Source organism: Staurois parvus, unplaced genomic scaffold, assembly GCF_062004578.1.
Source record: "Staurois parvus isolate SC_StPar_1 unplaced genomic scaffold, SC_StPar_1.0 ptg000500l, whole genome shotgun sequence".
In the NCBI taxonomy this organism is placed as follows: domain Eukaryota; kingdom Metazoa; phylum Chordata; class Amphibia; order Anura; family Ranidae; genus Staurois; species Staurois parvus.
In genome coordinates this window covers 1,040,940-1,057,551 of record NW_028318296.1, presented here as the reverse complement: position 1 = coordinate 1,057,551, position 16,612 = coordinate 1,040,940, and the positions used below count along the sequence as shown (strand labels likewise).

The window sequence follows — 16,612 nt, the reverse complement described above, 5'->3', positions numbered from 1 at the left end:
AAAAACCCAGCAAAATGCGTAAAAAATGCATGTGCAACAATGAAAAACGCACCGCAAAAAATCACTGCAGAAGCGGAACAAACGCAAACAGTATAGGGGTGAACCTAGCCTTATAGAGGTCTGGATGCAGACAAATCATTGTCCAATAGCAGCTCTTGTGATGAAGTTAGACATGGATATTGAAGTAATCCCATCATGATAGAAATACAAAACATGCAATTTCTGACCTCTTTCTATAAGTTTCATGGCTAATACACTGCGTTCCAAATTATTATGCAAATTCTATTTAAGTGTCACAAAGATTAAATATTTTGTTTTTCAGTTTAACTCATGGATGGCATTGTGTGTCGGGGCTCTTTTGATCACTGAAAACAATCTCGTACACCTGTGATAATTAGATTGGCCGGTGAGCCCAATTTAAGAAAAAACTACTAAAGGAGGGTGTTCCACATTATTAAGCAGAGCACCATTTTCAAGCAATATGGGGAAGAAAAAGGATTTCTCTGCTGCCGAAAAGAGTGAAATAGTTCAATGCCTTGGACGAGGTATGAAAACATTAGATATTTCACGAAAACTTAAGTGTGATCATCGCACTATTAAGAGATTTGCGGCTGATTCAGAGCACAGACGGGTTTGTGCAGATAAAGGCACATTGAGGAAGATTTCTGCCAGATCCATGCATCGGATCAAGACAGCAGCTGCTAAAATACCTTTACATAGCAGCAAACAGATATTTGAAGCTGCTGGTGCCTCTGGAGTCCCACGGACATCAAGGTGTAGAGTCCTCCAGAGTCTTGCAACTGTGCATAAACCTTCTATTCGGCCACCACTAACCAATGCTCACAAGCAGAAACGGCTGCATTGGGCAGAAAAATACATGAAGACTAAGTCCTGTTCACTGATGAGTGCCGTGCAACCCTGGATGGTCCAGATGGATGGAGTAGTGGATGGTTGGTGGACGGCCACCCTGTTCCAACAAGGCTGCGACGTCAGCAAGGCGGTGGTGGAGTCATGTTTTGGGAATCATGGGAACAGAGCTAGTCAGCCCCTTTAGGGTCCCCGAAGGTGTAAAGATGACCTCTGCAAAGTATGTGGAGTTTATGACTGACCACTTTCTTCCCTGGTACAGAAGGAAGAACTATGCTTTCCGTAATAAAATCATCTTCATGGCTGACAATGCACCATCTCATGCTGCAAAGAATACCTCTGCATCAATGGCTGCTATGGGGATAAAAGGAGAGAAAGTCATGGTGTGGCCTCCATCCTCCCCTGACCTAAATCCTATTGAGAACCTTTGGAGCATCCTCAAGCAAAAGATCTATGAGGGTGGGAGGCAGTTTACATCTTAACAGCAGCTCTGGGAGGCTATTCTGACATCTTGCAAACAAATTCAACAGAAACTGTCCAAAAACTCACAAGTTCAATGGTTGCAAGACTTGTGAAGCTGCTATCAAATAAGGGGTCCTATGTTACAATGTTAAAATGTTTAAAAAGTTAAAATGTTATTAAAAGTTTGATTGAAATAGCTTTTGATTTCAGTAAATATGCTGCAAACACAACAAATGACAATTTTTAGTTCTTTACAACCTATAAAGTGTTTTGAAATTTACTGTGCGAAATAATTTAAAACAGTGCATTGGAAGTGTTTTATGTTTTAAAAAAATCCTGTTATCATTAGGAGGTTTGTTCAATAAAATGTGAATTGTACTCTTAATAGTTGAAAACATGAGAATTATGCTGACTGTTATTTACATCAATTATTTAGGTAAATGAGAAAAATATCATTTTCATAATAATTTGGAACAGGGTGCATACTGACCCATTGGATCTGTATTTTCTGAAGTCACTGGCCTAGTGCAAGTAAGATTAAGAAAGTCAAAGAAAAATCAAAAGTTCTTAGGTTCATACTTGTCCCAGGTAAATGACTAGTGATGTGCTGAACACTCCCATGTTCTGTTTGCAGCTGAACAATTAAACCTAATGAATGTTTGACCACGAACTTTGAACTTAACCCCTTGACGCCGACGTAACACAAATATGCGGCCTCACGGACCTGGGCTTTTTTCCGTGGGGCCGCATATTTGCGTACCTGTCTTTGTGTTGGGAGCGTGCCCCTCAGCGCGCTCCCAGCACCGAGACCGCGGTGTCACTGAGAGCACCGGGTCCCGTTCTAACGATCGGGACCCGGGACTCCCGGTCCCGGGTCACATGATCGCTGTGATAGCCTCTGATTGGCTATCACAGTGATCAGTCACTGTGCAGCCCGGCCCCCTTGTTTTTTTTTTCTCTCTCTCTCTATGAATGGAGAAGAGAGATACATTGTATCTCTCGAACTCCTGTCAGAGAGAAGAAAAAAAAAAGTTTGTAAAAAAAAAAAAAAAAGATAAATAAATAAATATTAAAAAAATAAAATAAAAAATAAAAAAAAATACCTAGATCAAGGTTTGATCTAGTTCAGTGCCAGGGTTAGTGTTTAGGTCAGGGACAAGGTCAAAGGTCAGGGTCAAAGGTCAAGGTCAGGATTTAAAAAAAATTGGTATCAGTGTCAGTTAGTGTTAATGTCAGTGTCAGTTAGTGTTAGTGTGTTTTAGGTAAAAAAAAAAAAAAAAAAGACAAAAACAAAATGCGCACTATGGTTTCCGGGCTGTACTACGGGTACAAACAACAAATAACATACACATATATGGTATCGCTGCGATCGTCAAGAGCTGGAGAATTTATTTTGGGTTGCTGTTTGGTGGTAGGTTATGGTCATAACAAGAAACACATAGCTAAATAAAAAAAAAGGATTTTTTTTACTATTTTTGGCCAGTTTTCCTTTGATAATAAAAAAAAATCAGGAGATATCCATTACCATTTACCACCAAATGAAAGCCCAATTTGTCCTGAAAAAATCAAGGTATAATCCACCTGGATGTGCAAAGTAGTTGTGATGATATGTACAGTTTTGCTATCACATGTCAACGGTGCAGAATTGTGCTTAGGCATTTAGATTTGTTTTACCCTTAGGCGTGAAGGGGTTAATGCAAGTCTACTGTATAGGACTCAAACTTGGAAATTCAAAAGTGCCCATTTTGAAGGGTTATATGCCAGTTATTGGCTATAAACTACCTGCAAAGTTGCATGTCTGTACAATGTATAGTACTTGCTGCAGCAGAACTGGCATTTTTAATAAAAAAAAAAACACAGCGTGGGTTTCCCCCCCCCCCCAATCCCTTTAGGTCTGGTAGAAAAGTTGAGAGGGACCCCCACACTTAAAAAACGGAACCCCACCCCCACAAAATGGGGGGAGCATGTGGTCCCCCATAAAGTCCTACCAGACCCTTGATCTGAGTATAGGCCTGGCAGGGCAGGAAAGAGGGGGAGATGAAAAAGAGCCTCTCCACCATCCCTGCAGCTTATAGTGTCCCCATAACGATGGGGACAAGGGCCTCTTCCTCACAACCCTGGCCTGGTGTTTGTGGGGGTCTGTGGGCAGGGGAGCTCATTAGCATTTTGGTACCCCTTTAAATAAGGGGGCACCATGATGCTGCCTCCCCTTGTGAATGAGTAAAGGGGTACCCCTACCCATTCACTAAAGGGTTAAATTTTGTAAAAAATAAAGAGACCAGGCTTTTGAAACATTCCTTATTTTAACAAAACACAAAACGAGTTTTTGACAAGTCCTTTATTAAAGTGATGGTAAACCCACTTTGTATATTTTTACCTACAGGTCAGCTTATAAAAAAGCTGACCTGTAGGTAAAATGAATATTGTCTTAGGACAATGATCCAAAGCACATGTCAAAAAACACCCAGAAATGGTTTCAGACAAAACACTGGAAAGTACTGAACTGGCCAACAATGAGTCCAGATCTTAATCCTATAGAGCACCTGTGGAGAGATCTCAAAATGGCAATTGGGAAAAGGAACCCTTCCAATCTGAGAGAACTGGAGCAGTTGGCAAAAGAAGAGCGGTCCAAAATTCCAGTACAGAGGTGGAAAAAAACAATTGATGGTTACAGGTAGCAAATTGATTTCAGTTACTTTTTCCAAGAGGTGTGCTGCCAAACATTAAATTGAGGCTTTTTGTCTCCATTTTTTTATGTCATACCAACACCAAACAAAATAAACATAAGAATGCCTAAACATTTGTAATTGCAACAATGTTCCAGGCGATGTGGTGCATTATCTGACAGAAATGCAGGGGTACCAATATGGCCATGACTATATACACTATATTGTCAAAAGTATTGGTCGGTTGGCCTGCCTTTACACGCACATGAAATTTAATGGCCCCCCAGTCTTAGTCCGTAGGGTTCAATCTTGAGTTGGCCCACCCTTTGCAGCTATAACAACTTCAACTCTTCTGGGAAGGCCATCCACAAGGTTTAGGAGGGTGTCTATGGGAAGGTTTGACCATTCTTCCAGAAGCGCATTTGTTAGGTCAGGCACTGATATCAGACGAGAAGGCCTGGCTTGCAGTCTCCTCTCTAATTCATCACAAAGATGTTCTATTGAGTTTCGGTCAGGACTCTGTGCAGGCCAGACAAGTTCCTCCACCTCAAACTCACTCATCTATGTCTTTATGGACCTTGCTTGGTGCACTGGTGCGCAGTCATGTTGGAACAGGAAGGGGCCATCTCCAATTTGTTCCCACAAAGTTGGGAGTATGAAATTGTCCAAAATGTCTTGGTATGCTGACGCCTTAAGAATTCTCTTCACTGGAACTAAGGGGCCAAGTTCAACCCCTGAAAAACAATTCCACACCATAATCCCCTCTCCTCCAAACTTTACACTTGGCACAGTGCAGGCAGGCAAGTACCGTGAGGCCTGTAGAAGGAGCTAGAGGCTCCGAGCATCTAGCCTGTGTTCTTTGCCTGTGTTCTTTGTGTCCTCTGTGTTCCACATCCAGCCCTCCAACTCTTCTGGTGACATCACTTCCACCAATGCATCCCATGCTGGTCAGTGTGAATTCTTCCTGGTCCAGACGGCGTTGAATGAGTTCTGTTGCACCCCCATGACATCCAGGTGGTCTCCCATCCAGCACATACGGCTCCATACTGTCCCAGCTTGAATACATGACACCCTAGGTTTATGCCCGGTGGTACCTGCAGGACAGAGAGGAGTGGCCACATTCCCCTACACAGGTGATCTTTTCATTTCTGTGCTTCTTGTAAGTGTTTTTAACCCTATATTAATAAATACAGCATCCAATTACTGCACTTAACTGGCGCCTCCTGTTCTTCTCTTTTTTTGTCTTTGTATGTAGAGTTGGCTTTGCTCTATAGCAGGGGTCTCCAAACTTTCGAAACAAAGGACTGGTTTACTGTCCTTCAGACTTTACGAGGGCCAGAGTGCCCAGTGGAAGTAGAAAATGTCCCAGTGTCAGTAGGAGTAAAAAAAAATGATATAGAGCTTGTAGTCAGTAGAAGAAGGTATAGTGTCCCATCACTGGTATTAGTTGGAGGAACAGTGCCCCATCATTGGTATTAGTAGGAGGAAAAGTGTCCCATCATTGGTGTCAGTGGGAGTAATAGTGCCCCATCATTGGTAGTGGGAGGGATAGTGCCCCATCATTAGTATCACTAGGAATCGTGCCCCATCATTGGTATTAGTTGGAGGAACAGTGTCCCATCATTGGTATTAGTGGGAGAAATAGTGTCCCATCATTGGTATTAGTAGGAGGAAAAGTGTCCCATCATTGGTGTCAGTGGGAGTAATAGTGCCCCATCATTGGTAGTGGGAGGGATAGTGCCCCATCATTAGTATCACTAGGAATCGTGCCCCATCATTGGTATTAGTTGGAGGAACAGTGTCCCATCATTGGTATTACTAGGAGGAATAGTGCCCCATCATTGGTGTCAGTAGGAGGAATAGTACCCTAACATTGGTACTAGTGGGAGGAATAGTGCCCCATCATTGGAGCCAGTGGGATGAATAGTACCCCATTATTGGTATCAGAGGAAGGAATAGTGCCCCATCCTTGGTGTTAGTTGGAGGAATAGTACCTAATTGTTAATATCAGTGGGAGGAATTGTGCCCCATCATTGGTGTCAGTGGAAGGAAAAATTCCCCATAGTTGGTGCCAGTGGAAGAAATGGTACCTCCTTGTTGGTGTCAGTGGGAGGAATAGTGCCCCATCATTGGTGTCAGTGGGAGTAATAGCACCCCATCATTAGTATCACTAGGAGGAATTGTGCCCCATCATTTGTATTAGTTGGAGCAACAGTGTCCCATCATTGGTATTACTAGGAGGATTAGTGCCCCATCATTGGTATAACTAGGAGGAATAGTGCCCCATCATTGGTATTACTAGGAGGAATAGTGCCCCATCATTGGTGTCAGTAGGAGGAATAGTACCCTAACATTGGTGCCAGTGGGATGAATAGCGCCCCATCATTGGTATCAGAGGAAGGAATAGTGCCCCATCCTTGGTGTTAGTTGGAGGAATAGTACCTAATTGTTAATATCATTGGGAGGAATTGTGCCCCATCATTGGTGTTAGTGGAGGGAAAAATGCCCCATAGTTGGTGCCAGTGGAAGAAATGGTGCCTCCTTGTTGGTGTCAGTGGGAGGAATAGTACTCCGAGGGCTGGATAGAGGCAAGCAAAGGGCCACATTCGGCTCACGGGCCGCAGTTTGGAGACCACTGCTCTATAGGATGGCTGCCGCTATTTGACACCAAGTGTCCCAGAGACTTTTTAAAGACTTGGTTATGTCTATGGACATTATATGATTTATTCTTTTAACAGTGTTAATTTACATTCTACACTTGCCTGTCTCCAGCTCGGAGTTATACGAATAAAAGTTGCATATAAACATGTAATTTGCCTTGCAGGCATTTGACACTATTCATAATCCATATTGTATCACGTTGGAATAATCTCACCTCTGTGCGCCAGAATTTCTCCTTTAAGCACTGTTCTGCTGGCAACCGCCAAACCCAGACACATCCATAGAATTGCCAGACAGAGAAGCGTGATTCATCAATACAGAGAACACGTCTCCACTGCTTTAGAGTCCAGTGTCGGCGTGCTTTACACTTCTGCATTCAACACTTTGCATTGCACTTGGTGATGTAAGGCTTGGATGCAGCTGCTCGGCCATGGAAACCCATTCCATGAAGCTCTCTACGCACTGTTGTTGTGCTAATCTGAAGGCCACATGACGTTTGGAGGTCTTTAGCTATTGACTCTGCATACAGTTGATGACTTCTGCGCACTGTGCGCTTCAGCATGTGCTGACCCCGCTCTGTCATTTTACGTGGCCTACCACTTGGTGGCTGAGTTGCTGTTGTTCCCAGTTGCTTCCACTTTGTTATAATCCCACTAACAGTTGACTGTGGAATATTTAGTAGCCAGGAAATGTCACGGATGGACTTATTGCACAGGTGGCAACCTATCATGGGACCACACTTGGAGTCACTGAGCTCCTGAGAGCGACCCATTCTTTCACAGATGTTTGTAGAAGCAGTCTGCATGCCTAGGTGATGATTTTATACACCTGTGGCCATGGAGGTGATTGGAACACCTGAATCCAAAGATTTGGAGGGAGTGTCTCAATACTTTTGCCAATATGTATATTGATATTGAAAATGAGTGATCATGCCAAATAACTGTCTTTTAATAAAGTGTTACTAAACCCAGGACCATGCATGTGCTATATCTGGTCTTCCACAGTACACAGAACTTGGAAATGCAATTATTTTAGTAAATATAAACTGCCAAATACCTTTTCTCATCAGCAGTTAGAGCAGTCTTGTGACTTCTATCAGTGTCCGGCCAAGCACTGGTTATAGCTTGTAGGTCGAATTTTCATTCTCCTCTCACTGTCCAATGAGGCTGCAGGACCCCTGACCCTCTTTCTGCACATTGCTGATTGGCCCACATGCACTCTCCCAAGAAAAAAAAAACTTTCTAGCAATGCACACCAAACTGAGCATGTGCAGCTTGCTCCTAAGACTCTATCAGCAGATGAAGTGGTGACTGTGGAAGAAGAGGAGGATCAGAGAAAACAGGATCAAACATTCTTTTTACAGAATGCAGAGGATTAACCCCTTAAGTTCCACAGTGAGTATAACAAGCATGCTTTCCTACATATACAGACTGATTGTACTGTTGTGGGTTTAGTAACACTTTAAGGATAGTGCTCATATGAAGCCATTTATTATCACATAGTTATAAAATTCTATTGTTATGCAGGTCTTTTGACAGTTCTCTTTTGCTCCCCATGGCACAGTATCTAGCCTGCTCAGTGCATCCATGTGAGAGCTAACAAACTCATTGACTATTTATACACTGACACTATTTGCAATGTAAAAAGCCTCAGATGTAGGATACGTTTAACTAGAGATGGACTAGAGATGTTCAACTCGAACAACAGCCGTTCGTGTGTTCGGTGAACACATGAACAGTAAAGGTGTTTGGTAGGCTCTTCGCCCACTGCAGCCCACAATGCACTGCGCCCTGACATACGTCAGCATGGCAGTGATCAGGGACACTGACTGATGACAGTATGAAAAAAAAAAATATTTTTTTTTTTAGTAATTTTAATTACATTTTTTTTCTTTTTTTTAAGATTTTTTTTCATATTTCACTATGACCAAAGTAGTACAATGTTACCATAGTAACATTATACTACTTTGGGGAAGTGATCAGTATTTTTTTTTCTTTTTTTACACAATTTGCTTATAGCAAAGAGTTACTTTGCTATAAGCAAGCATTTACCTGAATGACATCGATTCATTCAGGTTTTTTTTTTTTTTTGAGCTTAGCTGTGATTTGGCCACAGCTAATCACATGACATGCGCATGTGATTGCTGTGACCATTCACAGCTAGACACTAGTATACAATGGATGCCATGAATGAAGCCATCCATTGTATACAACTGTCATGTGACCTGCTGTGATTGGTCACAGCAGGTCACATGGTACCCGCAACGGCGACGTCCTGGGCTCCCACTGATGCGTTTCGTGTGCACGCACTTCTTCACAAAACGCGTCAGCTGGAGCCCAGGACGTCGTGACATCACGCCGCCGGTGCCACGTGGAGGCCCGGCGGCCATCTTTGAGTTTGGAGGGTCAGTCATTCACATGTATCTGGCACCATTGTTATTCTTTTATCTACGTCTTTTTGACTAATAATGTGATTATCGACATACTACACTATGAGTTTCTCCCTTGGTCTCCTGTGAGGAGTTTTCCAACTTTTACAGCCCGAGTGTGATCCTAATATCAGTTCCAGAGAGGGGGAACGTTGCATTCCATACATCTCTGCAAGGATACTTCTGGCCTGTCGGATCTCATCTTCACCACACGAGGGCGCTTCATCCTTACATTTTCCAGTTCCAATCTGCATTTTGATCAGAAAGAGAGGGGATTCTTCAGGATAATTATATATCTGCGTATTATCAATACGCTTCTGGTTAGTGCGCATGTCTATCATTTGCACTGGAAAAACAGCGAGCACCAATACAGAACTGCATTTCATTTGTGACTTTTCACATTATCAGTAATATTAATATTTGCAAATACCATACAGCGCTGCATTATATATATCTGTATTCATATCAGGATTTTATATGCATTTTCCTTGAATGTTCAGCTGCTGATTTTTAGGAGCGCTCACTGTAGAATCTCTTTTTATAATGAATACAGAGTGTTTATATACTCCAGTATTTGAAGTACATGATGGGTTGTCTAATAAAACAGCCCAAAACTAAGTTCACCTTTGTTTACAGCCCCTGCAGACTTCTAATGTAGATGGTACCATCTCTTCGGGACAAGTAAATTAGAGTGTGTGTCCCTTGTTTAAGTCATTTAGCTGTGTGTATGTCTTTAGTATCTTACCAGCTGAACACAATTCGTTTGGTTCAGGTTTAAATGTTTGTAAACCATCATCGTATGATTTGGCCAACTCTGGAGGTTCTTCTGGACAAAGTATAAATACATCTTGAAAAACATGGGAAAAAATAAAATTGGTGAGACAGATTTCAGAAAGAGAATGAAAGTATAACTACAGGCAAAAATTTTCTTTTAGTTTTGAATTGCATGGAGAAGGATTAAAACACCTACCTATACCGTTCTACTTGAAGTCTAGATTTTGTATACAGTGTGAAAGAGTCTGCACCGAATATGGAAGTCTGGATGTAGACAACTCAAGACCAGAGACTTCATCTATGGACCTTTTTTATATGGTGTAGGGAAGAATAGTGAAGAGGAAATATAATGGTGAAGCTGAACACAACAAACATGCAAACACCATGGGGTTTATTTACTAAAGCTGGAGAGTCCAAAATCAGACTCCCTTCTGCATAGAAACCAATCAGCTTCCAGGTTTCATTGCCAAAGCTTCATTGAACAAGCTGAGGTTAGAAGCTGATTGGTTTCTATGCAGAAGGGAGTCTGATTTTGGACTCTCCAGCTTTAGTAAATAAACCCCAATCTGTCCATCTGAAGAATTCTTTAGGACACATTTTAGACATAAACATGAACATTTGGGCTCCTTGTGCTCTGGAGTTGGCATCAGCACTTGTTGACTTTTGCAGACAGAAAATCCAGATAAGTGCATCTCCACTTGGTTTGGTCAGTTGTGTGTGTATAAGATGAAAAGGATGAAATGTAATTCATCTGTGTCTGATTTTTTTCCTGCTAATTAAGCTTCATTCTGTAATAGTAACAGTATTACAGCAGCCAAGTGAGTTAATGCAACTGAATCAGTACTCAATTACAGTGCCTTGAAAGAGTATTCATACTCCTTGAAATTTTCCACATTCTGTCATGTTACAACCAAAAATGTAAATGTATTTTATTGGGATTTTATGTGATAGACCAACACAAGGTGGCACATAATTGTGAAGTGGAAGGAAAATGATAAATGGTTTTCAAAATGTTTTACAAATAAATATCTGAAAAGTGTGGCGTGCATTTGTATTCAGCCCCCCCCCCCCCCGAGTCAATACTTTGTAGATCCACCTTTTGCTGCAATTCCAGCTGCAAGTCTTTTTTGGGGATGTCTCTACCAGCTTTGCACATCCAGAGAGTGAAATCTTTGCCCATTCTTCTTTGCAAACTTGCTCAAGCTCTGTCGGATTGGATGGACAGCATTTGTGAACAGCAATTTTCAAGTCTTGCCACAGATTTTCAATTGGATTTAGGTCTGGACTTTGACTGGGCCATTTTAACACATGAATATGCTTTCATCTAAACCATTCCATTGTAGCTCTGGCTGTATGTTTCGGGTCGTTGTCCTACTGGAAGGTAAACCTCCGCCCCAGGCTCAAGTCTTTTTGCAGACTCTAACAGGTTTTCTTCTAAGATTGCCCTATATTTGGCTCCATCCATCTTCCCATCAACTCTGACCAGCTTCCCTGTCTCCTGAAAACCTGAAAAGCATCCCCGCAACATGATGCTGCCACCGCCATGTTTCACGGTGAGGATGTATTCACGGTGATGTACAGTGTACGTTTTCCACCACACATAACGTTTTGCTTTTGGCCAAAAAGTTCAATTTTGGACTCATCTGATCAGAGCACCTTCTTCCACATGTTTGCTGTGTCCCCCAAATGACTTCTCGCAAACTGCAAACAGGACTTCTTATGGCTTTCTTTCAACAATGGCTTTCTTCTTGCTACTCTTCCATAAAGGCCAGATTTGTGGAGTACACGGCTAATAGTTGTCCTGTGGACAGATTCTCCCACCTGAGCTGTGGATCTCTGCAGCTCCTCCAGAGTTATCATGGGCCTCTTGGCTGCTTCTCTGATTAATGCTTTCCTTGCCCGGCCTGTCAGTTTAGCTGGATGGCCATGTCTCGGTAAGTTTGCAGTTGTGCCATACTCTTTCCATTTTCGGATGATGGATTGAACAGAGCTCCGTGAGATGTTCAAAGCTTGGGATATTTTTTTATAACCTTACCCTGCTTTAAACTTCTCCACAACTTTATCCCTGACTTGTCTGGTGTGTTCCTTGGCCTGCATGATGCTGTTTGTTTACTAATGTTCTCTAACAAACTTCAGAGGGCTTCAAAGAACAGCTGTATTTATGCTGAGATCAAATTACACACATATGGACTCTATTTACTAGTTAGGCAATTGGTTCCACTAGATTTTTGTTAGGGGTAACATAGTAAAGGGGCTGAATATAAATGCAAGCCACACTTTTCAGATATTTATTTGTAAGAAATTTTGAAAACCATTTCTCATTTTCCTTCCACTTCACACTTATGTGCCACTTTGTGTTGGTCTATCACATAAAATCCCAATAAAATACATTTATGTTTTTGGTTGTAACATAACAAAATGTGAAAAATGTTAAGGGGTATGAATACTTTTTCAAGTCACTGTATCCTTAACACCTAGTAAGTCCGCAACAGGGTTTCCAGCACCCTTCAAGGATTTATTGCAATTTCTGGAATGACAAAATTGTAATGGGGATGATTTACTAAAGCCGGAGAGTGCAAAATCTGGTGCAGCTCTGCATAGAAACCAATCCGCTTCCAGTTATTTTTTTGTCAAAGCTTAATGAACAAGCTGAAGTTAGAAGCTGATTGGTTTCTATGCAGAGCTGCACCAGATTTTGCACTCTCCAGTTTTAGTAAATCAACCCCAGTGCCTTTTGTCCAAACCCAAATTGTTGCATTGGTTTCAATTGTTATTTTTCCAGTGACATTAACATTTAGGTGTAGCCAGCCTGTCCTAAACATAGGCTGCTAGTTAAACTTAGTTTTTGGCTGGGTGGTAGTTAGCCCAGTCTGATTAAGATCGAAAATCCTCCTGCGCTTTAAAAATGGAACTACTAAACCTTTTACTTTAAGCTGCCAGCACTCAAAAACTGATACCAAATAACAGTGTCAATGAATAGTAAATGAACAGTGCAGCGCTCTAAAAAACTAAAACTCAATAATAATAATAACAACAAAGATAACAATAGTGATATGAATAAAAAATTAGTGCCAACCCATATAAAAAATAAAAATAAAAAATTAAGTGCAAAACCGTGACCATAAAAATAATGTGCCCGCGATTAAGTATGATATTTGACACTCCAAGCGTCATCCAAAAAAACTTTAGCAGTGCTCACAAAGTGCCACAACAATAAATCCACATAATATATGTATCAAATGCAATATCCTTTTAGTGGAATATAAAACAAATCATGCAATGTGCAGCAGTGATATAAAATATACATAGATCAACATATATATCACCAAAATGAATCAACATAGGTATATACAATATTAAGAACAATGTCCTTATGTTGAAAAATAAAGCAAATCATGCGATGTGCAACAGTGAATGAAAAACGTGACTGTGCAAAACTCCTCTTTTGTTAATGGCTAGATTGCCTCCTCACCTCCTCCCACTGACCCCAAAGGGCCAACAGGCTTGCAGGATCACCCTGGATCCTTAGTATGTAATGGCCAGCAGCTTCCTTCCTTCCCTGGATCTCCTTTACAGGGTTCCCAGTACCCTTATTCAGTCAGGGCGGTCCTGAAGAGTAATAGCTCACCAATCCAGTGAGCCAAAAAAAACTCTCTAAGTGCAGTATTGAGTCAACTTCATTTATTTCATATAGAGTAAAAAAGGTTTAACACTCACATTGCAGACAATCTTCCCTCCTCACTGATGTATGGGTGTACTGCATGCGAGTGGGACCTCTCGGGTATAGCAAGATGGCGTCTCACGCCGGAAGTGCGTCACCACGCACCGGAACTACGGACTCGCGTACCTACGCGTTACGTCACCGTCTACTCGTGACTTCATCTGGGTAACACCCTACGAGCGCAGTTCCTCCCTTTATACTGGACCTAATATTAAAATTCAACTAGAGGTCCACCTCCCATACAATCCTCCGTACCCGCGCCATTTTCCCGACTACATCTCCCATTGAGAACGGCGGCCATTTTCCCGACTCCCTCCTGTCATTTGGCCTGCCGCATAATACAATATGCAATGAATGTGAGAATCTCCTGTCAGAGAATCCTAAAAAAATGTAATCAGCCTATATTGGGAAACTTATTAATACATGTCAATAAATCCTAAACTCAATATTCTACTAAATTCAATGTGGATTTAATGTGGAAATAAAAAACATAAATTAGTTGATACTCTGTCCACATCTCTGGGGAATAAACTAAGGGGATACCCATATACTTAATACCAATAAATGCGAATAGATATATAAGAATGAGCTAATGTGGTAAAAAAATATAAAAAATATATAAAAATCACTGATCCCTGCATCATACAATCTACCCACACATTTACATAATACAATAATAACATTAATAAATAAATATATATTACTACAATAATTAATAGATGGACATGTTAGGAAGAAGACTAAAAAGCTTCATCTCCCATCACCTATAAATATTAAAACTTTAAAAATATATAATATAAAATCAAATGATACCTCAAATTTCAACTACTAGTATTATGTGGATAACAGAATCCATTAGATACAAACAATGATCCTACGGGATTTTAACTCTAATAGGTCTAAATATGCAAAAAATATGTATACTAAAAAAGGAGTGCATAGAATATCTCAATAATCACTGATGAAGCTATTTAAGTCGAACTCGACATTTAACCCTTTGGGGACTTGCGTATTCATAGAATAAATCCACCTAGACTCAGCCTGGCTGAGGGATTTAATTTTATTAGTCCCCCTCCAGTGTTTCTTAAACTTTTCAATCCCCCAAAATTTCATCTTGCTGGGATCCTTGTTATGGTATAATGCAAAATGTCTCGAAACACTGTGTTTTGGAAATCCTTTATTAATATTCTGAACATGCTCCCTTAATCTTTTCCACAGGGGTCTCTTAGTCCTGCCTATGTATTGGAGCCCACATTCACACTCCAAGCAATATACGACTCCCTCGGTTTTACAAGATATGAAGTCATTAATCTTATACTCCTGGCCCGTAGTAGTAGCAATAAAACTTTTTCGTCTTTTATTCAGCCGTTTAGTAGCCAAACATGTAAAACAATTTCTACATGGAAAAAAACCTTTTTCATTCAGGAAAGTAATATGATTCGTTGTAGGGGGATCCAGTACATTTTTGACCACCTTTGTCCTGATCGTAGGGGCTCTTCGGTAGATAAATCTAGGGGAGTCAGGTAATAATTTCCCTATAACCGGATCCAACTTGAGGATATCCCAATGTTTTTTGTAAATAGTTTCAATTTTCTTAAAATGTACATTAAAATCTAAAATGACAGCAATTTGGGCATCAAACCCCTCATCTTTAATCCTGTCTTCAAGAAAAATGTTTCTATCCATATTACCCACTTCCTTAATTTTTCGTTCTATTTCCTCTACCGGATACCCTTTTTCAACAAATCTTGAACCTAATAGATCCGCTTGTTCGAAATAATCTCGTTCTGAGGTGCAGTTCCTTCTCATTCTAACGAACTGCCCTTTCGGGATATTGAATATCCACGGCGGGTAATGGCAACTCCCTCTAGGGATATATCCATTGCGGTCAACTTTTTTAAAATACGTTTTGGTGACTATATCACCATTAGTAATCTTAATATTCAGATCCAGGAAATTAATTTCTTCTTTACTGTACTCCCATGTAAATTTTATATTTTTATCGTTAGCATTGAGTTTATTTAGAAACGCTAACAAGGTGGTCAATTCTCCCTTCCAAATGATGATCACATCATCAATGTACCTTTTGTACACTTTCAACTCCTCCGCATAATCCTGATATAAATCTCTACTTTCCCAATATCCCATAAAAATATTTGCTACACTCGGCGCAAATCTTGCGCCCATCGCTACTCCTTTTATCTGTTTATAATAGTTATTACTATGCCAGAAGTAGTTGTGGCTCAGACAGAACTCCAAACATTCCAACAAAAATTTCCTCTGAGCCCAGGGTAAATCACTACATGTTCTAAGTCCCCAGCCTACTGCTTCCATTGTATCATCATGGCTTATTATAGTGTATAGTGAGGACACGTCCGCACTTGCCAGAATAAATCCCTGCCCTCCCTTGGCCTCATCCAATATCTGTAAAAGTTGCTTGGTATCTCTCAGATATGATCTCATTTGCTTCACTATTGGTTGTAGGAACTCATCAATGTACTGTCCCATTCTCGCCAGGACTGATTCTATGCCATTTACAATAGGCCTCCCTGGTGGATTTTTCTCATCCTTATGCATTTTGGGGACAGTATATATAACCGGTACTCTGCATGTGTCTGGTACCAAGTACCTAGCTTCTTTCTTGTTCAGAATGTTATTCCCTAATCCTTTTTTGACCAGTATTTCCAATTCTTTCTTGTATTGCGCCGTAGGATCTTTCTTCAGAATCTGATAAGTATGGATATCCTTAAGTTGGATGGCTAGTTCACCCAAATATTGTTCTTTCGACAAGATAACAATCCCCCCTCCCTTGTCAGCTGGTCTAATGACTAGATCATCCCTTTTTTGTAATCTTTTGATGCCCATTTCTATACCAATATTCTTTTTGGTCTTAGGAATAACCAATTTATCTAGATCGTTCGTAACCATTTTCTTAAAAGCATCTATTTGACTATTACTCGAAATTTGAGGATTAAAAAGTGACTTATTCTTAAAATTTGTGTGGGTAAATCTACTACTGGGGGCATCACTTAA

At 40.7% G+C, this 16,612-nt stretch overlaps 1 protein-coding gene across 1 annotated transcript in view; it reads right to left on the bottom strand.

Moving 5' to 3' along the window:
* LOC149452044 (major histocompatibility complex class I-related protein 1-like) overlaps positions 1 to 16,612 on the bottom strand; it is a gene marked incomplete at its 3' end in the record, with an annotated part of 93,511 nt that overhangs the window by 41,740 nt on the left and 35,159 nt on the right. The window contains exon 5 of the mRNA XM_089689851.1: positions 9,830 to 9,931. Within this exon, the coding sequence (XP_089545977.1) occupies positions 9,830 to 9,931 (102 nt within the window). The remainder of the gene's footprint in view (positions 1 to 9,829; positions 9,932 to 16,612) is intronic.